The sequence below is a fragment of the Balaenoptera physalus genome (assembly GCF_965194825.1).
Source record: "Balaenoptera physalus genome assembly, chromosome: 16".
Taxonomy (NCBI): Eukaryota; Metazoa; Chordata; class Mammalia; order Artiodactyla; family Balaenopteridae; genus Balaenoptera; species Balaenoptera physalus.
The window spans coordinates 1,868,256-1,894,702 of record NC_138898.1 but is presented as its reverse complement, the minus strand read 5'-3'; the positions used below and the strand labels follow the sequence as shown (position 1 = coordinate 1,894,702).

Sequence of the window (26,447 nt, the reverse complement as noted above, 5' to 3'; positions counted from 1 at the left end):
GACCCAGGACCTCCAGAGCCACCCACTGTCTCAGGCTCTTGGTCGCTGCAAGGCCGCGTGGCCCTTCCTCCTGGCTCCAGCGGTGACCCTCCCACCCCACCCTCGCCCTGTGCCCCCGCGCGGCACCTGGCTGCCTGGCACCGGCACCAGCCCCGCTGCGTTCCCGCCCCCACCACGGCCCAGCCGAATGGGCAGAAGCAGCCTGGGTGGCACCTGGCTCCACCCCGCGTCCTCCGGCCTCCACCCGGCTCAGTCCCGCCCCGGAGACCTGGCCTCTCCTTTGGGGCAGCTGCTGGGTCAGTCACGCCAGCTCTGCACCCACCTCCCCCCCAGAGCAGGTAGTTGCTGGACCTTAAGCGGGTCAAGTGAAATAATTAAACACAAGCTGTCTGTACTAATGAGCCCTTCCGCGGACCATGGGCTGCGATGATCGTGAGACAGCTGCTGGCCGCTCCTCCTGGCCGCGTTCCCCACAGCGCCGCGAGGCCTTGGGCTTGGGGTGGGCAGCGTGGGAGGGCCCAGCCCGGGGAAGGACAGCCCCGGACAGAGGGAGCGGGGGCGGGTGGCGGGCGGGACCGGCGCTCTGAGGCCTGGCCCCGCCGCCCCGTGGCCTGACCCCCGCCCCGCGACCTTCAGCCTCGAACCCTCCCCTCTCCGGCCGTCTGGTCCTTCCCGTCTTCACTCCAGACGTCACCTCCTCAGGGAGGCCTTCCTGACTCCCTCTGCTCTCGCTGAACCGGCCCAGTTCCTGCAGAACCCCGCGCAGGGGAGACGCCACATGGGCTTGTCTCCTCTGCTGGGGGTTCCCTCCTGCCACAGGCTCGGGGGGCCGGGCCAGGCCTGAGGCTGGGCTCCGTGCCTGGTGCGTCGAAGCTGCTCGAGAAGTAGGAGCTGTTGGCGCCACCGCTGCCGTGAGAGCCCTGCTCTGGCGGGGACAGCACTGCTTGTCCCAAACCTGGACATGTGCCCAGGGGTCCCCTCCCGCCTCAGCCGGCCGCCTCTCCTCTTTCTGCTCAGGAATCCAGGTGCTTCAGTGTAATCTCTGTTTATGGATAAGACGAGGCACAGAGAGGGAAGAAGCTTGCCCAGAGTCACACAGCGAGGAAGGGAAGGCTGGCCTTTGAACGCAGGCAGCTCCCTGCCCTCAGCCTGTGCTGGGCTGCTGGCTGGGGCAGGGGGGTGGGCGCGGGAGGGGCGGGGGGTGTGAGATTCCGCCCGCCAGTGTGTCCTTTCCGAGATCTGAACCCTAGGCCTCCCCCCGCCTCCCTTCTTCCCCCGCCCCTTCCTCTCTCTCAGTTTCCATAAGGAGGGTTAACCTCCTGTAACACTGGCCCGAGACGGAGCTTTTCCCGGCCCAGAATTGAAGCAGGACCCCTCTCCCACTGTGAGTCCGTCTGACTTCTCGCCACTTGGATGCACCCTCAAAACTGTCCCAAGTACCAGGGGGGATCCGTGTCCAGGCTTTGGGAATCTCAGACGGTCCAGGGACCCTGGAGTGGCCAGTGGAAAGGAGTGTGCGTGTGACACTCCCTGGGAACAGAAGCACCTCCTGTGGGCCTGTGTGGCCCGTGTCACGTGCGTGGATCTCACTCCCAGCACCTCTGCTTCCCGCTCTTGGGGCCGCGTCCCCATGAGGGAGCACGTGATCCGAGGGGGGTGGCCAGTGTCCCCAGCTCCAGTTGAGGGGCAAGGAGAGACACGGGGAGGGGCCAGGACACGGCTCAGTCCCCAGGGCCCGGGTCAGATGAGGTTAGCATGAGGAGACAGTGTGGACGGGGGAGCTGGAGGCTTGGGGGCCCAGAGGGAGGGGCTGTACCCGGCCTGTCTGGGGCCACGCAGGGACCCAGGACCAGTGGGAGCTGGGAACGTGGGGACAGCGGCCTGGGGCTTGGAGCCAAGCAGTGGGGTGGGCTGCAGGATAGGTGCGGGGGCTCGCTCAAAGCCTCCCCTGAGGAGATGTGCGTCCACGTGGGTGGCGGGGAGAGGGAGGGAGCAGGGTGATGTGTACTGAGTACCTGCTGTGTGCCGTGCACCCTCGTTACCAACTGCACTAAAGACGAGCCCTCTGGGGCAGCCAGTGTCCAGACGCTGGGGACACCGTCCACTACACTGTCCACTTTCTGTCCCGAGCTGCCCCCGTGGGTGGGACGCGGGGCCCCTCTGGCTGGCAGCGGCCAGTGTGTCTTGACTCGGAAACAGGCATTGCGGGGCCTCAGCTGTGTGTTTGGGGATGAGGCCACGCCGGGCGCCCTGCAGGCTCCCTGTGAGCTGGAACGCAGCCTGCCGCACCCTTCCCACGTGGCTCCCCCACGCGGCCAGCGCCTCGGCCTCCGGGGCTCTGGCTGGACATCCACGCGACCAGACACGCAAAGGGCCATGGACAGCACCCCTCCGCCCTCTCTGAGGGACGCTGATGCCCCGCCCCTGTGAACAGAAACATCTCTGGGGGGAAACCCTGCGGACACTTATTTCAGAACCAGCAGAGTAACTCATCGTTAGGAAAGGGGAAATCCACAGACATAACTGCTGCCGTGTCTAATGCGGCAGCCCTATGTAAATTGAGCGTTTCTTCATGATTAGAGTGTCACGAGAGCCTGGGATGATACGGGAGTGGCTGGGTGTCTCTCGTGCCGTGTCATCGGAGGCGCTCTGGTGGGGCGGCGGGGCCACCGCTGTTCTCAGACCCACTTCCGCGTGGTCCCCAGTGAAGTTTGCCCGCGGGAGGGGGCCCGTCCCGCTCTGTCCTTGTGCCCGCTAGCTGCGGGCTGCTCACCTTCTTGAAACTTGTCCCAGACAAGGGCGGGCCGAATTCACCATCTCATGGTTCACAGGGCTTTTAAGAAAGCAAAACCAACACCTTTCTATATTTTTCGCGAGTCTCCACCCTACGTGGTGATCAGATGAAAGGATGTCACGGAGAGCGATGAGTGACGAAGACAGCCTCGTTGCAGGGCCAGTGACTACCATGGCCACTGCCGACTTTAGCTAATTTACTCCCATGACCCAGCTCAGGTGGAAAGTGGTCCTTTGGTGACAAGACAAGCATCACCCCCTTGCTTCCCAAGAAGCGTCGTGACAGGCCACATGGGAAATTCCAAAAATGTGCTTTCCTAGAAAATGAGCTCTTTGTAAGACTGTATCAGGGCTTGGGAGGTAGGGGTCAGTGGTGGTCTTGGAGCAGGCGGAGTTCAGTGTGTCCCGCTGGCCGATTCTTGAATCACTTTTACCGAATGCTGCCTTTAAGACACCAGATGCGGCTTTGTGGTCTCAGAGAAAAACATTAGCGATTGAAGCAAATGTGCCACTGACCCGCCTCACATTGGGTTCTCACCCCTGAAGTCATTGCTCTCCCCCAAAAAAGAGAATAGAGGGAAGGAGAAAAGTAGCCCAAGGAAGGTCTCGGGCCTCCAACTTCCCTCTGAGACTGGCCTCGCCCAGCCATCTGAGGGTCTCTTGACTCACAGGACGGTCTCGCAAACACGGAGTCCTGAGCTCCAAGGGGCAGGACGTTCCAGAAGAAACCCGCTGGGCTCTTCTCTTGGCATCTTTCAGGGAGAGTTTTAACCGCTGAGATGGTGCAGGGCAGTGTCTGCGGTGACCAGGGTGTAGGTGCCCGGGGACCAGTGCCGGGGCTGCCGCTGCGCTGAGGACTTCCCCAGCAGAGACGTGAGCGTTCAGAGCACACAGGGGCACTGCCTTTAGCACATCTGATTCCCAGCCATTTCCAGGGCGTTCCAGACGCCATCTCCTGCCGGCCTCTACTTAACATTATCACAGGAAGAAATAAGCCCCAGAGAAAGCAGAAGACAACATTTCCTTTAAAGAAAGATGGAAAAAGTGCAAAATGAAAGCCCCTGTCTGAGCTGAGTTCCCCGTTGGACTCTCTCCACATGGTACAGAGCCATCAAAGCCATGTATGCAGCCCACAGAGCACGCCTGGGAGCGGCTCAGGCCCTCAGCCCCGTATCTGCTTTCTGGGGCCTCCCAGCACACAGTGTGACTGCAGGTGGTGCTTTCCCAGCCACACCTGTTCACTGAGCCAGGCTGGGACCTGCATCTGTCCTCAAGCATCAGCTCAGAGGTGTGGCGTCTGTGGTGGGGAAGCAGGCCTGGCGCTGTCCCCAGGGGCTCATGGCTCCAGGCTGCAGAGGGGCTATGGAGGCAGGTCCAGGGCTGGGCCTCCCGTGAGAGCAGCTGGGGGCTGCCCCCCATGGATGGTGGGATGGTGGTCAGACCTTGGGATGGGAGCTCTGGCCGGACCACCCGGCCATCACCCACTTTGCCCCTGCTTCTCCCCAACCCCAGCCAAACCTGCCCACCTTCTCCAGGAAGCCCTCGCTGCTTTCTTGCCCATTTGCATCCCCCTCCTCTGCCTCTTCCTCGGAGGCCTGGCTGGAGGGCAGAGGCCCGGGGAGGCCACTCTCTTACTGTACCTTTGCACGGTGTCAACCGGGGCAGGGGGGACGACACCTGGTGCAGGTAGAGTAGGGCTCAGGCAGCCGTGCAGGAGGAAGGTGAGGGCGTGCCGAGTGGGAACGGCGCAGCCAGAGGTGACGACAAGTGCAGACGGCATGAACTCTGACCCCTGAAGTGGGCAGGAGCCGAGGGGTGTGAGGGTTCTGGACACGGGGGTCCCAGCACAGGAGTCTGACCCCTCCTGGCTCCCAAGGAGGGCAGAGGTCAGAGCAGTGCTGGCTGGGGGTCGGCCACATCTGAGCAGCTGTTTTTGTACATAAAGTTTTATTTGCACACAGCCACCCACTCATTTACACACGTGGCTGCTTTCCTGATGCAACGGTGGACACCACGTGGCCCCAGAGCCACTCCTGGGCGATACCGTGGTGGCTGGTTCCTTACGAAGCAGGAGCAGGGATTTCACCCGTGCCCTTGGCTTGCTCTTGTCGGCCAGATACAGGGTCTCAAACCAGCAGCCTAGAGACAGATTCAGCCCCAGGATGTGTTTTCTTATTGTCTTTATGTTGTTGTTGTTGTTTAAACTTGGCCAACATTTAAGCAGACTTTTGTATACAAATCCCAATTTCTGGATTAACGTTCAGAGGCTCTGGATGCCAGGCTGGCTTTCCCCGAGGCAGCAAGAGGCTGGCCTATGCCTGGCAGTGCCCCCCATCTGTCCTCCTGGCGGCTCCAGGCCCCAGGCCAGCTCCTGCTTCTCTTAAGAGCCACAATGAAGAGTGGGAACGAAAGAGGGAGAAGGGCCGTGCGTCTCAAGGAAAGGGAGCACGTGTACTTCCTGGCAGAAGGGAAGGGCGTCCCTACGTGTTCACTCTGCCGACGACACGTGTAGGACCCGGCACGCAGCCTGCTTCCCCACACCCCTCAGGGGCCAGGACCCCCTCCCCGCCGTGTCTGTCCACAAACTCACCTGGCTGGCCCATCAAGGTACCCTGTTTTTTCCTTTTTTACATCTCACCCGCACCCTGGCACTGGGCCAAAGTTGCCGTCGCCTCCTGCTTAGACCAGGATGGCACCCGCCCAGGCGGTCTCCCAGCCCCGCCCCCACCCTGCAGTCTGTCCTCAGTCAGCAGCCAGACGATCGTGTCCACAGGCAGATCTGGTCATCGCTGCCTTCTCAAACCCCCCTGTGCTTTCCCATCTCCCCAGCACGGAGTCCACGTGGCTCCTGCTCCCACTCCACCCGCCAGCGCCCCCTTCCCCACTCGCTGGCCGCCTCCTGGCCACAGTGAGCCCCTGCCCCAGGGCCTTTGCACTGCCTTCCCTCTGCCCACAGCATCCCTCCCCCAGATACCCAACGGCTGGCTAACCTAGCGTCCCCTTGGCAGGGACGCCCACCTGGTCACCCTGTGTAAGCTAACGCCCCACCATCCTCTGCTTCTTTTGTCCGCCTTAGTTTTCTGCACAGCCTTTGTCACCATCTGATGTGACACGTTTTGCTTATTTATCAGCTGTTTCCTCCCCTAGAGCTGTGGTTCTCAATCAGGTCGATTTCCCCCCAGGGACATTGGCCATGTCTGGGGACAGTTTGGGTTGTCTCAGCTGTGACTGGGGGGGGGGTGCTTCTGGCATCGGGTGGGTGGGCGCCAGGGGTGCTGCTCCGTACCCTGCAGTGCGCAGGACGCCCCCCCAACACACACACGGGCCCCAGCGGCCAGGCCCACGGATCCTGGGCTCGCAGACCCAGCGGCACGGCCCCTCCACGGCCAAGTGCGAGGTGTGTGTGAGCGGCCGCAGCGGCCCCTCCCCGCCCAGTGCAGATGTGTGTGTCTGTGACCTGGAGTCGGTGGTCTGGAGGGGCCCTGAGGAGGAGAAACCGAGGGGGCCTCATGTCCCTGGACCGGACAGGACCTCCTGTGTCCCTGCCGTTCACCCCCAAGGCCACTCCACGCTCACCTTCTCCCCAGATTTCCAGACTCATGAGATCCTCAGCGGTCATTCCTGGCAGTGCAACACCTCTCTGTGTCCAGTGGAGGGAGAGGGAGGGAGGAGGAGAGAGAAAAAGGAAAGAGGAGGAGACAGACAGCAGGACTGGCCCCCACCAGCTGGGTGAGCCGCACCAGGGTGGGCCGTGGGCTGCAGGTCCCCGGGGGCCCCACGAGGCAGTAGTGCTGGCACCTGGAGGTGTCATTCGGCTGCCATGAAGTGCACCCTGTTCACACGCGCAGTTCGGTGGCGTTTGGCACCTTCGCAGCGCCGTGCACCCTCCACCGCTGTCTGTTCCAGGGCGTTTCCACGTGGCCGCCTCTAACCTGCCCTCCTGAGGGAGTGGCGTGCTCTGGACGTTTTGCTACAACCTGTGGGCCTTTGCAGGTCTGGCCGCTTCTGTTGGGCACCACGTTTTCGAGGTTCATCCGCGTTGTAGCCGGGGTCAGTGCGTCACTCCTTTTTCCGGCTGCATCATATTCCGCCGTACAGACGGGCCACGTTTTGCTCATCCCCTCGTCTGTTGGTGGATGTTTGGGCTGCTTCCCCCGTGACAGGTGCTGCTGTGAACACAGGTACAGACCTGCCTGAACGCCTGTTCCTGTTCTCTCGGGTGCACGCCTAGCCGTGGACTTGAGGTCATAACATGTAACTTCCCAGGACCCGCAGCCAGTTTTCCCCGGCGGCCACACTCCCCACGCCTTTTGGGATAAGTCTCAATGCGCTTGAGTGAACAGGTCATCAGTCTTGGGGCTCCTCCTCCCCCAGGGCCCATCTCATGGGTCCCCAGTCACATTCTCGGGCCCTGAGCGGACACTCAAGGGCTGAGCACAGGAGAACCAGACACAGGCAGAAGGCCCGGCCCTCGGTGTGCTCTGTCTCCCAGCAGTGACCCTCGGCACCAGGGACAGGCTGACCCCGCCCCGGGAGCAGCGGGGACAGTGGGGTCCAAGCTGCACCGCTGGCTGCGTGTCCTGGCGGCCCCGCGTGGAGAGGGCTGAGAGCGTGCAGGGCGCGGGAATCTTTGATGCTTTTCTAGGGCAGGCCGGCCAGATGCATTATTGATGGATGTTCTGCAAAATTTAAATGCTGAGCTACGGGGAGGTGAGTGAAAACCCCAGGGACACCCACTTGCGGTTTTCTTCCCTCCTCTTGAACTTGAAAACGGCAAATCGCGTTTTAATGAACTCACTGCGGCACCACTGCTGCCCGGCTCCAGGGGATCTGCACCTGGCAGGAGCAGGGGTTACTGCTGGGCAGCGGCCCAGGCTGGCCGGCAGGGGCACCTGCTCGGTACACCCACGGGTGGCAAGCGGCTGTCGCCAACCATCCTTCAGCGGGCCGCCCACCCACCCACCCACCCACCTCCTTCCCGCTCCACTGGGGTGGGCGTGTCGATAGGGAGAGCAGAGGTGGAGGAGGAACGCCGGCTGGTCCAGAGCTGGGACCAGGGTCGTCTCTTAGTCCCAGGAAGCCGGTTGCTGGGATCCAGCCTCCAACCGCCAGGCCCCAGGCACACGGCTCACCAGCCCGGACCCTGAGGGAGCCACCTGGCCCCCCGAAGACTCAGTGTGGTCACCTGCAGAGTGGGGAGGGTGTGACGCCCCTACTCCCCAGGGCTGGTCGGAGGTCGGGGTGGATGCTGAGTGTGGTCTGTGGAGTCACCAGCAGGTGGCGCTAGAGCAGCACCGGAAACAGCCCCAGGCAGTCGGCTCCCGCAGGGCTCCCTCACCTGGCCTCGCGTAAACCGTGAAATGCACAGTAAGGCCAAGGAACAAGGCCCGGAGGAAGGCTTTTTATTTATTTGTTTATTTTTTGATATTTAATTATTGAGCTTTAATGGACATTAAACATGACATAAACTAAGGATTTATGTATAAAATACCTATTTTTAGAGGTGCATTTTAAGATTCTGAAAGGAAGTTCAAGATGCCATTTATGTTTCCTTTCATTGTTGTTCTGCTTATCTATTTCTACATTACCACCATCTCATATTGATTCTTTTTATTTTGAATTTTATTTATTTTTTTATACAGCAGGTTCTCATTAGTTATCCATTTTATACATATTAGTGTATATTTGTCAATCCCAATCTCCCATTTCATCCCACCACCACCACCCCAGCGCACCACTTTCCCCCCTTGGTGTCCATACGTTTGTTCTCTACATCTCTGTCTCTATTTCTGCCTTGCAAACCAGTTCATCTGTACCATTGTTTTAGGTTCCACATATATGCGTCAATATACGATATTTGTTTTTCTCTTTCTGACTTACTTCACTCTGTATGACAGTCTCTAGATTGATCCACGTCGCTACAAATGACCCAATTGCGTTCCTTTTTATGGCTGAGTAATATTCCACTGTATATGTGTACCACATCTTCTTTATTCATTTGTCTGTCAGTAGGCATTTAGGTTGCTTCCATGACCTGGCTATTGTAAATAGTGCTGCTGCAGTGAACATTGGGGTGCACGTGTCTTTTGGAATTATGGTTTTCTCAGGGTATATGCCCAGCAGTGGGATTGCTGGGCCATATGGTAGTTCTATTTTTAGCTTTTTAAGGAACCTCCATACTGTTCTCCATAGTGGCTGTATCAATTTACATTCCCACCAACAGTGCAGGAGGGTTCCCTGTTCTCCACAACCTCTCCAGCATTTGTTGTTTGTATATTTTCTGATGATGCCCATTCTAACTGGTGTGAGGTAATACCTCATTGTAGTTTTGATTTGCATTTCTCTAGTAATTAGTGATGCTGAGAAGCTTTTCATGTGCTTCTTGGCCATCCGTGTGTTGTCTTTGGAGAAATGTCTATTTAGGTCTTCTGCCCATTTTTGGATTGGGTTTGTTTTTTTAATATTGAGCTGCATGAGCTGTTTATATATTTTTGGAGATTAATCCTTTGTCCGTTGATTCGTTTGCAAATATTTTCTCCCATTCTGAGGGTTGTCTTTTTGTCTTGTTTGTGGTTTCCTTTGCTGTGCAAAAGCTTGTAAGTTTCATTAGGTCCCATTTGTTTATTTTTGTTCTTATTTCCATTACTCCAGGAGGCAGATCAAAAAAGATCTTGCTGTGATTTATGTCAAAGAGTGTTCTTCCTGTGTTTTCCTCTAAGAGTATTATAGTGTCCAGTCTTACACTTAGGTCTTTAATCCATTTTGAGTTTATTTTTGTGTATGGTGTTAGGAAGTGTTCTACTTTCATTCTTTTACATGTAGCTGTCCAGTTTTCCCAGCACCACTTAATGAAGAGACTGTCTTTTCTCCATTGTATATCCTTGCCTCCTTTGTCGTAGATTAGTTGACCGTAGGTGCATGGGTTTATCTCTGGGCTTTCTATCTTGTTCCGTTGATCTGTATTTCTGTTTTTTGTGCCAGTACCATATTGCCTTGATTACTGTAGCTTTGTAGTATAGTCTGAAGTCAGGGAGTCTGATTCCTCCAGCTCTGTTTTTTTCCCTCAAGACTGCTTTGGCTATTCGGGGTCTTTTGTGTTTCCATACAAATTTTAAGATTTTTTGTTCTAGTTCTGTAAAAAATGCCATTGGTAATTTGTTAGGGATTGCATTGAATCTGTAGAATGCTTTGGGTAGTATAGTCATTTTCACAATATTGATTCTTCCAATCCAAGAACATGGTATATCTTTCCATATCTTGGTATCACCTTTAATTTCTTTCATCAGTGTCTTATAGTATTCTGCGTACAGGTCTTTTGTCTCCCTAGGTAGGTTTATTCCTAGGTATTTTATTCTTTTTTTGCAGTGGTAAATGGGAGTGTTTCCTTAATTTCTCTTTCAGATTTTTCATCATTAGTGTATAGGAATGCAAGAGATTTCTGTGCATTAATTTTGTATCCTGCAACTTTTACCAAATTCATTGATTAGCTCTAGTAGTTTTCTGGTGGCATCTTTAGGATTTTCTGTGTATAGTATCATGTCATCTGCAAACAGTGACAGGTTTACTTCTTCTTTTCCAATTTGTATTCCTTTTATTTCTTTTTCTCCTCTGATTGCCGTGGCTAGGACTTCCAAAACTATGTTGAATAGTAATGGTGAGAGTGGACATCCTTGTCTTGTTCCTGATCTTAGAGGAAATGTTTTCAGTTTTTCACCATTGAGAATGATGTTTGCTGTGGGTTTGCTGTATATGGCCTTTATTATGTTGAGGTAGGTTCCCTCTATGCCCACTTTCTGGAGAGTTTTTGTCATAAATGGGTGTTGAATTTTGTCAAAAGCTTTTTCTGCATCTATTGAGATGATCATATGGTTTTTATTCTTCAATTTGTTAATATGGTGTATCACATTGATTGATTTGCATATACTGAAGAATCCTTGCATCCCTGGGATAAATCCCACTTGATCATGGTGTATGATCCTTTTAATGTGTTGTTGGATTCTGTTTGCTAGTATTTTGTTGAGGATTTTTACATCTATATTCATGAGTGATATTGGTCTGTAATTTGCTTTTTTTGTAGTATCTTTGTCTGGTTTTGGTATCAGGGTGATGGTGGCCTCATAGAATGAGTTTGGGAGTGTTCCTGCCTCTGCAGTTTTTGGAAGAGTTTGAGAAGGATGGGTGTTAGCTCTTCTCTAAATGTTTGATAGAATTCACCTGTGAGGCCATCTGGTCCTGGACTTTTGTTTGTTGGAAGATTTTTAATCACAGTTTCAATTTCATTACTTGTGATTGTTCATATTTTCTGTTTCTTCCTGGTTCAGTCTTGGAAGTTTATACCTTTCTAAGAATTTGTCCATTTCTTCCAGGTTGTCCATTTTATTGGCATAGAGTCGCTTGTAGTAGTCTCTTAGGATGCTTTGTATTTCTGTGGCATCTGTTGTAACTTTTCCTTTTTCATTTCTAATTTTATTGATTTGAGTCCTCTCCCTCTTTTTCTTGATGAGTCTGGCTAATGGTTTATCAATTTTGTTTATCTTCTCAGAGAACCAGCTTTTAGTTTTATTGATCTTTGCTCTTGTTTTCTTGTTTCTATTTCATTTATTTCTGCTCTGATCTTTATGATTTCTTTCCTTCTGCTAACTTTGGATTTTGTTTGTTCTTCTTTCTCTAGTTCCTTTAGGTGTAAGGTTAGATTGTTTATTTGAGATTTTTCTTGTTTCTTTAGGTACGCTTGTAGAGCTATAAACTTCCCTCTTAGAACTGCTTTTGTTGCATCCCATAGGTTTTGGATCATCATGTTTTCACTGTCATTTGTCTCAAGGTATTTTTTGATTTCCTCTTTGATTTCTTCAATGATCTCTTGGTTATTTAGTAATGTATCGTTTAGTTTCCAGGTGTTTGTGTTTCTTACGTTATTTTCCCTGTAATTGAGTTCTAATCTCATAGCGTTGTGGTCAGAAAAGATGCTTGATATGATTTCAATTTTCTTAAATTTACTGAGGCTTGATTTGTGACCCAAGGTGTGATCTATCCTGTAGAATGTTCCGTGCGCACTTGAGAAGGAAGTGTAATCTACAGTTTTCGGATGGCATGTCCTATAAATATCAATTAAATCTATCTGGTCTATTGTGTCATTTAAAGCTTGTGTTTCCTTATTAATTTTCTGTTTGGATGATATGTCCATTGGTGTAAGTGAGGTGTTAAAGTCCCCATTTTTGTGTTACTGTCGATTTCCTCTTTTATAGCTGTTAGCAGTTGCCTTATGTATTGAGGTGCTCCTATGTTGGGTGCATATATATTTATAATTGTTATATTTTCTTTTTGGATTGTTCCCTTGATCATTATGTAGTGTCCTTCCTTGTCTCTTGTAACATTCTTTATTTTAAAGTCTATTTTATCTGATATGAGTATTGCTACTCCAGCTTTCTTTTGATTTCCATTTGCATGGAATATCTTTTTCCATCCCCTCACTTTCAGTCTGTATGTGTCTCTAGGTCTGAAGTGGGTGTCTTGTAGACAGCATATATAAGGGTCTTGTTTTTGTATCCATTCAGCAAGCCTGTGTCTTTTGGTTGGATCATTTAATCCATTCATGTTTAAGGTAATTATCGATATGATGTTCCTATCACCATTTTCTTAATTGTTTTGGGTTTCTTTTTGTAGGTCCTTTTCTTCTCTTATGTTTCCCACTTAGAGAAGTTCCTTTAGCATTTGTTGTAGAGCTGGTTTGGTGGTGCTGAATTCTCTTAGCTTTTGCTTGTCTGTAAAGCTTTTGATTTCTCCATCGAATCTGAATGAGATACTTGCCGGGTAGAGTAATCTTGGTTGTAGGTTCTTCCCTTTCATCACTTTAAGTATATCATGCCACTCCTTTCTGGCTTGTAGAGTTTCTGCTGAGAAATCAGCTGTTAACCTTATGGGAGTTCCCTTGTATGTTATTTGTTGTTTTTCCCTTGCTGCTTTCAGTAATTTCTCTTTGTCTTTAATTTTTGCCAATTTGATTACTTTGTGTCTCAGCATGTTTCTTCCTGGGTTTATCCTGTATGGGACTCTCTGCACTTCCTGAACTTGGGTGGCTATTTCCTTTCCCATGTTAGGGAAGTTTTCGACTATAATCTCTTCAAATATTTTCTCAGGTCCTTTCTCTCTCTCTTCTCCTTCTGGGACCCCCTATAATGCGAATGTTGTTGCATTTAATGTTGTCCTGGAGGTCTCTTAGGCTGTCTTCATTTCTTTTCATTCTTTTTCCTTTATTCTGTTCCACAGCAGTGAATTCCACCATTCTGTCTTCCAGGTCACTTATCCGTTCTTCTGCCTCAGTTATTCTGCTATTGATTCCTTCTAGTGTAGTTTTCATTTCAGTTATCGTATTGTTCATCTCTGTTTGTTTGTTCTTTAATTCTTCTAGAACTTTGTTAAACATTTCTTGCATCTTCTCGATCATTGCCTCCATTCTTTTTCCGAGGTCCTGGACCATCTTCACTATCATTATTCTGAATTCTTTTTCTGGAAGGTTGCCTATCTCCACTTCATTTAGTTGTTTTTCTGGGGTTTTCTCTTGTTCCTTCATCTGATACATAGCCCTCTGCCTTTTCATCTTGTCTATCTTTCTGTGAATGTGGTTTTTGTTCCACAGGTTGCAGGATTGTAGTTTTTCTTGCTTCTGCTGTCTGCCCTCTGGTGGATGAGGCTATCTAAGAGGCTTGTGCAAGCTTCCTGATGGGAGGGACTGGTGGTGGGTAGAGCTGACTGTTGCTCTGGTTGGCAGAGCTCAGTAAAACTTTAATCTGCTTGACTGCTGATGGGTGGGGCTGGGTTCCCTCCCTGTTGGTTGTTTTGCCTGAGGCGCCCCAGCACTGGAGCCTACCCTGCTCTTTGGTGGGGCTAATGGCGGACTCTGGGAGGGCTCACGCCAAGGAGTACTTCCCAGAACTTCTGCTGCCAGTGTCCTTGTCCCCGCAGTGAGCCACAGCCACCCCCTGCCTCTGCAGGAAACCCTCCAACACTAGCATGTAGGTCTGGTTCAATCTCCTATGGGGTCACTGCTCCTTCCCCTGGGTCCCACTGCACACACTACTTTGTGTGTGCCCTCCAAGAGTGGAGTCTCTGTTTCCCCCAGTCTTGTTGAAGTCCTGCAATCAAATCCCGCTAACCTTCAAAGTCTGATTCTCTAGGAATTCCTCCTCCCACTGCTGGACCCCCAGGTTGGGAAGCCTGACGTGGGGCTCAGAACCTTCACTCCAGTGGGTGGACTTCTGTGGTGTAAATGTTCTCCAGTTTGTGAGTCATCCACCCAGCGGTTATGGGATTTGATTTTACTGTGATTGCACCCCTCCTACCTTCTCATTGTGGCTTCTCCTTTGTCTTTGGATGTGGGGTATCTCTTCTGGTGAGTTCCAGTGTCTTCCTGTTGATGACTGTTCAGCAGTTAGTTGTGATTCTGGTGTTCTCGCAAGAGGGAGTGAGGGCACGTCCTTTTACTCCGCCATCTAGGAAGGCTTTTTAAATGAAAATATCAAAACTCTTTTTTTTTTAATTTATTTATTATTTATTTTTGGCTGTGTTGGGTCTTCATTTCTGTGCCAAAACTCTTAACCATGCTAGACCCTGCCACTAAGATGTGAGTGTGTCTGTGTCCAGGGATGCTTCCCGGGTGTGTGTGTGTGGGCCCTGCCCACCCACTCCCGGCCTCTAGATACCCCTCCACAACGGGATTTGGTGAAAGAGAAAACAGTGACCGTTATTAAGTCTGAAAAGTATACTTTCTGAAACAAAAGCCACAGCGGAGCCTGGACACGCGTCCCCCCAGTGCTCCCGTGATGCCCAGTCCGGTGCCCAGGCTGAGCTGGCCTGGATCTCAGAGGCCCCGTCCACGGGGAGGCACTGGGTTCTGCTGGGTCACAGCCCCTGTTTCTTCCTTCTTGCTGGATTTTCTTCCGGCCTCTGCCATGGCCAGGAAGGACCCCCCCACCCTGCTCCGCAAAGCAGGACCGGCCCGCCCTCTAGTGGTGGTTGTCCAACACGCACTCAGGCACACAGATGGGCACACGTTCACAGGCACATACACATGTGCGTGCACACATGGATACATACATACACATGTGTGCGTACTTGCACACATGTATACATGTGCCTATCACATACACATATGTGCACTAGTACACAAACATGCACATGCATACACACATGCATAACACACACCTGCATATGTCCCCATGTTTCTCTCTAGTGTCTTCTGAGGGCAGCAGCCCATAACGGCCCCGTGTAGAGGCTGTGATTCTATGATTAAGGAGACAAGAAAGACCGAGTGACTTCTGGCTGCAGTCACGTGACAACGGCGACACTTTTCTTCCTCTTCTCTGGTTAAGCCCCTCCCTTTGCTGTGGGCATGAATCCTCCTGTTTCCTGCTCGGCCCCGTGCAGTGTCGGCTGGTCCCAGAGGCGAGGTTGGGGTGACGTCCCTCCTCCCAGCCCTCCAGCCCTGGGCCTGCCTCCTTCCCGCCGGGCGGTGAGATGGGCACAGAGGCCAGACGGTGAGGCCACGGGGTCTCAGGGGAAGCCTCTCCAAGTGGGGTCTCACCATGTGCTTGGAGCAAGGCCAGCACGGGGAAGGGGGTATCTCAGATGCGTCCAGCGGCCTGGGAAGGGGCAGCCTGAGGCCATCATGCAGTTCCCGGGTGACCACACGCTGGGCGCCGTCAGACAACAGAATCGCATGCTCTCCCCGCTCTGGAGGCCAGAGCTCCCAAACACAGGCCATGCTGGTTCCTCCTGGAGGGTCGTGGAACACCTCCTGTGCTTCTGCCAGCGTCCTTCGTTTGTGGCCACTCCAGTCTCTGCCCCTATCTCGAGTGGCCACCTCCTCCCTGTGTCCTCCCCCCTCATCTCCTCTCACCAGGACACCTGTCACTGGATTGGGGCCGCCCTAACCCAGGTGGTCCCATCTCGATCCTTACCTTCACTTTATGTACAGAGGCCCTATTTCCATGTTCTGAGGCTCCTGATGGGACTTAGATTTGGGTTTGTCTTTATTGCCCAAAAAGAATAACCTCTGTGATCCCTGCTGGCCGACGAGACCAGGGTGGGAACAGAGGTGGGCGGCCAAGGCCCCAGCAGCCAAGCGCCGTCCGTCTCAGGCCCGCCCGCCGTGGCCCATGCATGACCCGTTTAGGGTGAAGCTGCCCGCGCTGGACAGTGGGCTCCTGAGCTACGATCATGTGTGTTTTCTTCCCCGTGACAGCCCGCACAAAGCAGGGCCTGGGTGGCAAAGGTGAACTTGTGGTCAGATGGGAGACCCAGCCGGCTCCCTCCTGCTCTGCATCCCCAGTTCCCACCTCCAGAACCCCCCAGGCTGGCCGGAGCCTTCCACGTCGGGGCTGGCAGAGCCTGTGCGTGCCCCGCGGTGGGACTCTGGATGCCTCAGCCCTGCAAGGTCAGCCAGCCCTGAGGTGGTCTCCATTCAACACTGACCCCCAGGAGCCCACTCCCCCATTCCGCCTGCTGTGGTCTGTATTCTAGGATCTCTGGAAACATCTCTGCCGCCAGACCTGTGGTGTGGGTCAGCCCGAGGGGCATCCCCGACGCCCACCCCCGTCCTGTGCCCGGCTGCCCTGGGGCAGACCTGTCCAAGCTGTGCCCCCGGCCTCGCCAAGCCATGCCCACAGACAGTCACCGCCAGTGCCCAGGGAGGGCGGCATCGTCCCCGCCTCACCCGGACAGCGTGCAGGCGTGTCCTAGACGCCGGAGAGACAGCGCTGAGCATCACGTCCTGGGCTCGTGGGGCAGGAGCAGGCGGAGGGCGGTCACGCTGACGCCGAGAGGAAAAGCAGAGTCTCGGGAGAGCGGGTGGCGGGCAGGGGGAGCAGGCGTGGGGCAGCGTTTGTATTCTATTCGGGGAGGCAGGGAAGGCCTTGCTGGTGGGAGCGAGCAGAGTGCTGGGGCAGGCGGAACAGCCCTGCGCTGGCCTGGAGGGCGCCGGCCTGGAGGGCACCGGCCTGGAGGGCGCCGGCCTGGAGGGCACCGTGGCTCTGAGGAGCAGCAAGGAGGCCCCGTGGATGGTGGTGGAGGAGAGCGTGAGGCCAGCGGGCCCCGCCTGCCCCGGGACCGGCGGCCTGTAGGCCTCTGCTTCCGCCCAGGGAGAGAGCCAGGGCGGGTTTTAGCACAGGAGCCCTGGGACCCGCTCCGTGTTAGCCCATCAGCCTGCGTGTCTCTCCACATGGCGAGAGGTGACGGGCAACCACTGCGGGGGGCGTCTCCTGGCTCCGTCGGCCTGGGTCCCCCCGTGTGCTTCGTGCACTGGGCCTGGACATTCACAGATGGACCTTTAAAAATACACAGTCGCGTTCAGGACTGATTTCTATTTGTGGCAGGTGACGCTCGTTTGCCATTTACAGCAGCGGCATAAACCGCTTCTAAACGTGGTTATTGAAGTGCAAGGAAGCCTTAGCTGTACGGGATGATCTAAGACAGAAGTGGACGGAGGGCACGGTGTCTGTCTGCACTGTGGGGGTGACTCTGGCGAGGCCAGATGGCGGAGCCCTCACCATGGCACCCCGACTGAGGCCACGACCGTCGGGCCCCGAGTCTGCCCTCAGGCCCCGTCGGTGCCCCAGAGGGTCGGGGACAGTGTGCTGGGAAAACATCAGCAGGATCCTGTTCTCCTCGTGCACTAGGTCCCCGGTCGTCCCACTGTTCTTCCTGTGATAATGTCCCTCACAAAAAGAATGGCAGTTAACGGGAGGGACAGTCAGACCCCCTTCTGTGGCAGAGGACAGAAACCGGCTCCAACTGGATCAAACAAAAAAGAGGAGTAAGTGGCTCATGTAATTGAACACAGAGGGCGCCTTCAGGCCTAGCTGGATCCGGGATGCTCTGGGCAGGACCCTCGCCGAGGGCACACGGGGACCTGAGGTTCGGGTTTGGCTTGTCGGTCTACCCACCCTGGCACTGGTACTGCCCCCAGCCTGTCGCCGCCATGTCCCAGCTGAGGCAGCAGTGACCAGAGATGACCAGCCGCCTTTGATGGGCAAGAGGGAGGGGCGCTTATTCCCTGCTGGGGTCCGGAGGCAAAGAAGTCGCGAAGGAGGGACCCCTGCCCTGAGCGAGGTCCTGAGGTCAAGGGCCCGATGGACTTCTGAGCGTGCACCGGTCCACACACATGGAGGTGGACCCTGACCGTGCAGCTGTCGGGGGGAAGCGGGTTAAGGAGGGCGCTGCCACGCCCTTGGGGACCTTCTGTGCCTCATTCAGAAAGAGGCCTACTAGCATCTTGGCCGACGTCGCCGCCTGGGCAACACGGAGCCGTCCGCATTCATCCGTCACAGAGGCGCCGACCCGCGTCAGGAATCCCAGCGGCCGCTCCAGCAGCCTCTGGTTTGCTGTGTGCCACTGGGGACATCATGAGACTCGGCGTCCCCACCTGTGAGACGGGGCAGGGCCACATCACCGAAAGAGTGAGCAGGAAAGCCCTTCCTAGCCCGGGACAGTCCCCGTGCTTCTCCCCCCTCACCTGCCCCGACACCACCCCGACCCTGGGGACCCACATCGTGCCTGTCCCCGCGTCCCTCTCTGGTGAGCGCCGCACTCTCCTTTCAAGAACTGGCTCTCATGGCACCTGCAGGGGAAGCCTCTCCCCGCTCCCTGAGGTCGTTTATCTCGTGAACAGCTGAGAGGACCTCAGCCACCTCACTGGGTGGTTGTGATGCACCTAACGGAGGGAGGGGTCCCTATAGATGAAGGAGGGATGGATGGATGGATGGATGAAGGATGGATGGATGAGGAGTTGGGTAGGTAGATGGATGAGGGAGAGAGGAGGAAGGGAAGGAGGCAAGAGTTATTAATCTTTTGTGAGAAAACTTTCAAAGTATGACATAGCGCCCAAGCAATTGTAAGCTATTTCTTTGATTCTTTCATGTCTCCTTGGGTGCAGGTTCTAACCACGTGCAGAAAAGAAAACAGCATCAGCTGTTTAGACGTGCGCTCAGTTCGTGTAACGAGCACGGACTGGGTGCATTCTGTGCACCGGCTCCAGGCTGGGCTTCCAGGGGCCCAGCCTGAGTGTGAGGCCGCCCTCGAGGTGCTCTCCATCTCCCAGGAGAGTCAGGCCCATGTTTGTTGAGTGGCTGTCAGAGGGGTTGATCCCAAGGACCGTGGGGCTGTGAGGAGGGCAGATCCATTCTGCGGCGGGGGAGGGGGTCCCCTGGAGGCACCGTCACAGCCGGTTCTTGGCAGCGGGAACAGGGGCCCAGCACGAGGTGGGTCCCCAGGGTCTGGCCGGTGTCAGAGCAGGTGAGGGGGGAGAGCAGTGACTGTCCTGGCCTTGGAACTGCTTTCCCGCTCGCTATTTCAGGCACGTGGCCCTGCCCCATCTCCCAGGTGGGGACACTGGGCCCAGCACAGCACTGGGGCCCCTCCCCTCTTGCCCCTTACCTAGGAGCCTGTTCAGAGGCCCCGACGTGCTCTCCTCACTCTCCTCCTCCAGATACTGAATCCCTTGAAGGGACGCCCCAGCCGTGTGCCAAGGAGCTGTTTCCTGCTCCTCTGAGAGGCTCACTCCCGGGGGAGGCCTCTTGGAATAAGAGCCAGGGTGGCGGCAGGCGGGGGGAGAAGGGGGGTGACGGGGGGATGGGCAGAGTTAGCACCGCCACCCCCCAGCTGCACGCCGGCCCTGGGCACGCAGGCTGCGGCGCTGACAGAGGTGGAGGCCAGGCATCCGTCTGAGTGGGAGACAGCGTGAGCCCCCCGAGCCACCTCCCAGCTCTGGTCCACACCCTCCACTCAGCCCTCACTCATCCTGCCACCTCTGGGCAGAACAGCCCACCACCTCCTGGAAGCCTCCCTGGTTTCCCCAGCCCTCATTCCCTGAGAAGTTTGTGGCATCACCATGAGGCCTGTCCGGGAGGTACCTGGTCTGTGATGCCTGATGTCAGAGCCCAGGGCCACCAAATGTCTTGTTTTTTTTAATTGAAGTCCAGTTGATTTACAGTGTTGTGTTAGTTTGAGGTGTGCAGCAAAGTGATTCAGTTATATAAAGCCATATATTCTTTTTCATATTCTTTCCCATTATGGTTTATTACAGGATATCGAATATAATTCCCCATGCCATACAGTAGGAACTTGTTGATTATCTGTTTTATATACAGTAGTGTGAATCTGTTAATCCCAGACTCCTAATATATCCCTCCCCTCCCTTTCCCCTTTGGTAAGTTTGTTTTCTGTGTCTGTGAGTCTGTTTCTGTTTTGTAAGTAAGTTCATTTGTACCTTTTTTTTTAAGATTCCACATATAAGTGATATCATATGGTATTTGTCCTTCTCTGACTTACTTCACTTAGTATGATCACCTCTAGGCCCATCCATGTTGCTGTAAATGGTATTATTTCATTCTTTTTTATGGCTAAGTAGTATTCCATGTATATATGTACCACATCTTCTTTATCCATTCATCTGTCCATGGACATTTAAGTTGCTTCCATGTCTTAGCTATTGTATACAGTGCTGCTGTGAACATTGGGGTGCATGTATCTTTTCGGGTTATGGTTTTCTCCGGGTATATGCCCAGGAGTGGGACTGCAGGATCATACAGTAACTCTATTTTTAGTTTTTTTAAGGAACCTCCATACTGTTCTCCATTGGTTGTACCAATTTACATTCTCACCAACAGTGTAGGAGGGTTCCCTTTTCTCCACACCCTCTCCAGCATTTATTGTTTGTAGACTTTTTTTTTTTTTCATAAATTTACGGCTGTGTTGGGTCTTCCTTTCTGTGCGAGGGCTTTCTCTAGTTGTGGCAAGTGGGGGCCGCTCTTCATCGCAGTGCGCGGGCCTCTCACTGTCGCGGCCTCTCGTGTTGCGGAGCACAGGCTCCAGACGCGCAGGCTCAGTAGTTGTGGCTCACGGGCCTAGTTGCTCCGCGGCATGTGGGATCTTCCCAGACCAGGGCTCGAACCCGTGTCCCCTGCATTGGCAGGTAGATTCTCAACCACTGCGCCACCAGGGAAGCCCTTTTGTAGACTTTTTTTTTTTTTTAATTTGTATTTATTTATTTATTTTTGGCTGTGTTGGGTCTTCGTTTCTGTGTGAGGGCTTTCTCTAGTTGCGGCAAGTGGGGGCTACTCTTCATCACGGTGTGCGGGCCTCTCACTGTTGCGGCCTCTCTTGTTGCGGAGCACAGGCTCCAGACGCGCAGGCTCAGCAGTTGTGGCTCACGGGCCTAGTTGCTCCGCGGCATGTGGGATCTTCCCAGACCAGGGCTCGAACCCGTGTCCCCTGCATCGGCAGGCAGACTCTCAACCACTGCGCCACCAAGGAAGCCCCTTGTAGACTTTTTGATGATTGCCATTCTGACTGCTGTGAGGTGGTATCTCTTTGTAATTTTGATTTGCATTTCTCTAATAATTAGCGATGTTGAGCATCTTTTCACGTGCCTCTTGGCCATTTATATGTCTTCTTTGGAGAAATGTCTATTTAGGTCTTCTGCGCATTTTTTGATTGGGTTGTTTGGTTTTTTGTTATTGAGTTGTGAGCTGTTTGTATATTTTGGAGATTAAGCCCTTGTCGGTCACATCATTTGCAAATATTTGCTCACAGTCTGTAGGTTGTCTTTTCATTTTGTTTATCGTTTCCTTTGCTATGCAAAAGCTAACGTTTGTTTATTTTTGCTTTTATTTCTATTGCCTGGGTAGACTGACCTAAGAAAACATTGCTACGATTTATGTCAGAGAATGGTTTGCCTATGTTCTCTTCTAGGAGTTTTATGGTGTCATGTCTAAGTCTTTAAGCCATTTTGAGTTTATTTATTTATGTGTATGGTGTGAGAGGGAGTGTTCTAATTTCATTGATTTACATGCGGCTGTCCTGCTTTCCCACATGGGCTGTGGGTCTGGGAAGGAGAGAGAGAGATGGAGGGACTCATGGATGGATGGAGGAGTGGATGAGTGGATGGAGGGAGGCTGGGAGGGAGGGAAAGAGAGCGGCAGTTTGTGACCGTCTGCTGTTTATAATTCCTTCCAGAGCCCCCTAGGGATCCTGAGCACATTTCCCTGAATCATGGGGCTGAGAAGTGGGCTCTTCCCTGAATCATGGGGCTGAGAAGTGGGCTCTTCCCTGAACCTCTTAGGGGAGCGGGACTTGGGATCGTTCATTCCTTGGAGGCATTTCAGAAGGTCCCTTTCTGCCCTGGACCCCAGAACCCTCCCCCTAATGGTGCCAGTGAGAGGTGGGCTGTGGTCCCAGCAGAGAGCGGCCCGCCAGGCTCGTCCTCACCTGTCATAGTGGAAACACCTGCGGCCTCTGCTCAGAACAGGGGTGTGGCAAGGCCCCCTCTGCTGGCCTGGGGTTGCTGCACCAGTGGGTCCGGGTGAGGCCTGGGTGGAGAAGGGCTGGGAGGCCCCTTCAGTGCCCAGTGAAACTCACCGTCCCCATCAAGCATCATTTGCCTTTTAAATTCACACCTGCATCCGAACGCTAACCACTCCTTCCAGACTGTGTTCAGACACAGAGTGTGCTGGCGTCTGTGTACCTGCAGAGAGAGGGGAGAGGGTTTGACTTCCCTTCTCCTGTTTGAATTTCTGGACTGAGGCTGAACTTGACACTGAGGATGCCAAAGAAATGAGGTCCCCGCAGACACACGTCTGGGGTCGCCCCTCTTTGCACACTGTCTGCCCCTGGTCTGGCAAACCCAGCACAGCATGCTGTGTGGTCCAGGCCCCCTTTTCCTTCTTTCTACCTCGATCTACACCCGTGGAAGCCAGACACTGAGATGAAGGCAGAGACTTCACCACCCACCGCAAGTGAGAACTTTCTTCTGCCAGGTCACCTGCCGAGCGCCCTGCGGCCAGCACCCCCGGGCAGGAAGGGCACCCAGCTGAGTCCATCCGGGGAATATATTTCTTTAATGAAAGTATAAACAGCCTGTAAACTAAAACCCAAACTGCTGCTCTGTTCCTTCCCCTCATCCCCTTCTAGAAAGTTCAGCAGTACACAGTCATTGTTCAAGCCACAGACATGGAAGGAAACCTGAACTATGGCCTCTCCAACACGGCCACAGCCATCATCACGGTGACGGACGTGAACGACAACCCGCCAGAGTTCACTGCCAGCACGGTGAGTGCGCGTCCCCTCGGGGACAGTTCCCGGGCGTTCGGGTTGCTTCTCTCTCTGCCGCCACCTGATGGAAGGAGCTTGACAGACAGACGGGCTGTTAGCAAAGGCCCCGAGCGGCGGGGGGCTGAGCGGGAGAGGAGCTCCAGGTGTCTGCAGGCCCGATACTGAGCACTGACTGACACCTGGACAGGCTCTCAGGACAGCGTGAGTTGGACGCTCCTGCTGAATCCGGAGGAGTTGACCAGCGGTGTTTGGGCTCCAGGGCCAGCCAGTGTGGGGGGTGTGCGTGGCTGCGTGCGGGGGTGTGCGTGGCTGCGTGCCAGGCAGGACTGTCTGGGGGATGCCTGGGGACAGGGCAGGTCCCTGCGGCAGGACCGGGGCTGGCCCTCCATGGCCCACCATCAGCAGGGGGGCAGCAGGGCGTGGGGGACACGTTGTACGTCCTGCCCCCCTGGGCACGGCCGGCGGGCTGTGACCAGGCCACGTGCCAGGCTGCCCAGAGCCCAAATGACCACAGGAACGCCCTCGCGGCAGAGCCGAGGGATCACAGAGCCACGAGTCACGGGCTCCCGGTTCCTCTGGATTCCAAAGGAGCTGCGTCTTTTGGGCCACGGCCCCCCGGGGTGGGGCTGCTGACAGGATGGGAACATACACCCCCCCTGCGAGTGCCCGTCCAGAAATGCGGCAGATGCAGGGGCCAGATGGGCAGAGGGGAGGGTCAGCGAGGACTCCAGGGCAGTGCTGGGAGGCGGAGGCCGCCCCCTCCCCCCAGGGTCTCACCCCCGCGGCACCGAGTGGATGAGAGAGTAACAGCAATAACAGTAACAGAAGAACTGGAGCGCAGGCCAGGCTGTGGAGCTCCCCAGCTCCACCAGGCAGCAGCCTGGGCTTCCTGGTCGACCTCTGGTCCCCACCGGCCCCATGAGGCTCGGGACCCAGTTCTGGAGGAGGGTGCTGAGGCTCAGAGGGGCTGAGTCACTTGTCCAGAGCCACTCAGCCCACTGGTGGACGGGGGGGGACAGAGAGGAGACCCCTCATTCTCCCAGTGGGTGGGTCAGCTTGCCGTGAAGGCATCTCGCAGGCCAGAGCCCCTCGCAGGGAGCCCCACCACAGCGTCCCCGCGTGCCCTCATCCTGCTTCCCCACCCCCCACAGGCTCCAAATTCTGGAGTCCCCACATCCCTGCAATGAGGCATCTCAGAGTCCTAGGCTCTGTGTCCGGCTGGACCACGCCAGAGGAGGGCAGCCTCAGCCATGAGGGCACAGCGCCATCTGGTGGGCAGATGGCAGATCGCCCCACAGAGGGAGCAGCTCAGGCCTCTGCCCCCTGCTTCGGGTGGGATGGCTTCCGTTCTGTTTGCTCTCCAAGGCCAGTGGGCAGCGGCAGGAAGGGCTCAGGAGCAGCGTCCCGGGGAGTCTGGACATGAGGAGAGCAGCTCCTTGTTCGTTGCACTGAGGTGTGACGTGCCTACAGTATGAGGCACAAATCTTGAGTGAAACCTTCCCCCCGGCCAGCAGCAACCCAGGCCCATCGTCCAAGGTGAGCTTTACCTGTTCTAGGACGTCATATAAACGGAGTCACACGGAACACACGATTCCCTGGAGCCTCCCACCCGGTGGCATAAGGCCTCTGGGATCCTTCTTTGTTGTTGTATCAGTTCAGTCAGATAGGGCCCCGCCCATCTGGGTTCTTTCTGTTCTCAGCTTGGATCCTTTGGAACTTTTAGGAGCAAGTTTTCATTGCCTCACCCGGCTTCACTTAATCATTATCTATGAATCTCTTTTTTAAAAATTAACTTCAGTATTTGGTTAGGTAATTCACACACACAGTACAGCACCTTAAAAGGTATAAAATGACTTACTTTGAGGAGGAGCCCCTTGTGTTTTCACTCTGACCCTTGCGTTGTTTTTGGTTTTTCCGCTTATGATATGTCTTGAAGACCTTTCCATATCCACAGATTCCAAACAGTCTTGGAATTTTTTTTCAACATGTGTTTAGAAATAATTTCAAGCTCACAGAAAAGTTGCAAGAATAGAAACAGGGAAAAGAATAGTCTCACAGAGAGAAGACAAGATGGTGGAGTAGAAGGCCTTGAGCTCACCTCCTAACACAAAAGCACCAAAATCACAACTAACTAATTGCTGAACAGTCATCAATAAAAAAGAAAGACGGGGGCTTCCCTGGTGGTGCAGTGCTTAAGAATCGCCTGCCAATGCAGGGGACACAGGTTTGAGCCCTGGTCCGGGAAGATCCCACATGTCGCGGAGCAACTAAGCCCGTGTGCCACAACTACTGAAGCCCATGCACCTGGAGCCCATGCTCCACAACAAGAAGCCACCGCAGTGAGAAGCCTGTGCACCACAACGAAGAGTAGCCCCCGCTCGCCACAACTAGAGAAAGCCCACATGCAGCAATGAAGACCCAACGCAGCCAAAAATAAAATAAATAAATAAATTTTTAAAAATATAAAAGACTGGACCCAGCCAAAAAAGATATTGTACATCCAAGGATATAAAGAAGAAACCACAACAAGATGGTAGGAGGGGCACACTCAGAATATTATCAAATCCCATACCCCCTGGGTGAGCAGTTCACAAACTGGAGAATAATTATATCACAGAAGTTCACCCACAGGAGTGAGAGTTCTAAGCCCCAACTCAGGCTCCCCAGCCTGGGGGTCTGGCATCAGGAGGAGTCCCCAGAGCATTTGGTTTTGAAAACCAACAGGGCTTGACTGCAGGAGCTCCACTGGACTCCACAGCTCCACAGGGAAGCAGAGACCCCACTCTTGGAGGATGCACACAACGTATCACATGTACTGGGTCCCCAGGGCAAGGGCAGTGACTTCATAGGACACTGGGCTGGACCTACCTGCTGCTCTTGATGGGTCTCCTGGGGAGGCGGGATGTGGCTGTGGCTCTCCCTGGGGATGCGGACACTGTTGGTGGTGATGTCGGGGAGTGTTCAGCTATGTGAACTGTCGAGGAGGCAGACATCTCACCAGCAGCAAGACCCGGCCCCCACCCAACAGCCTACAGGCTCCAGCACTGAGGGATGCCTCAGGCCAAGCAACCAGCAGGGCAGGAACTCAGCCTCACCCACCAGCAGACAGGCTGCCTAAAGACTTCCTGAGCTGCAGCCACCCCTAGACACACCCCTTGACACGGCCCTGCCCACCAGAGGGACAAGACCCAGCTCCACCCCCCAGTGGGCAGGCACCAGTCCCTCCCACCAGGAAGCCTGCACAAGCCCCTTAGACCAACCTCACCCACCAGGGGGCAGACACCAGAAGCAAGAGGAAACACAACCCTGCAGCCTGCGGAATGGAAACTGCAATCACAGAAAGTTAGACAAAATGAGATGGCAGAGGAATATATCCCAGACGAAGGAACAAGATAAAACCCCAGAAGAACAACTAAGTGAAGTGGAGATAGATAGGCAATCTACCAGAGAAAGACTTCAGAGTAATGATCGTAAAGATGATCCAAGATCTTGAAAAAAGAATGGATGCACAGAGTGAGAAGATAAAAGAAATTTTTAACAAAGAATGAGAA

General features: G+C 54.2%; 1 protein-coding gene and 1 long non-coding RNA gene across 13 annotated transcripts in view; one reads left to right on the top strand and one right to left on the bottom strand.

Moving 5' to 3' along the window:
- Positions 1 to 26,447, top strand: part of CDH4 (cadherin 4) — a 569,973-nt gene that overhangs the window by 514,636 nt on the left and 28,890 nt on the right. For all 12 annotated transcript variants that reach the window (XM_082428306.1, XM_082428302.1, XM_082428305.1 and 9 more), the window contains one exon: positions 22,756 to 22,893. In XM_082428306.1, coding sequence (XP_082284432.1) covers positions 22,756 to 22,893 — 138 coding nt within the window. The remainder of the gene's footprint in view (positions 1 to 22,755; positions 22,894 to 26,447) is intronic.
- Positions 17,052 to 22,875, bottom strand: LOC309644566. Its single transcript, XR_014254492.1, has 3 exons — positions 22,807 to 22,875; positions 22,054 to 22,309; positions 17,052 to 18,211 (listed from the first exon to the last, which is right to left on the bottom strand). It is a non-coding gene; the product is annotated as an uncharacterized lncRNA (long non-coding RNA).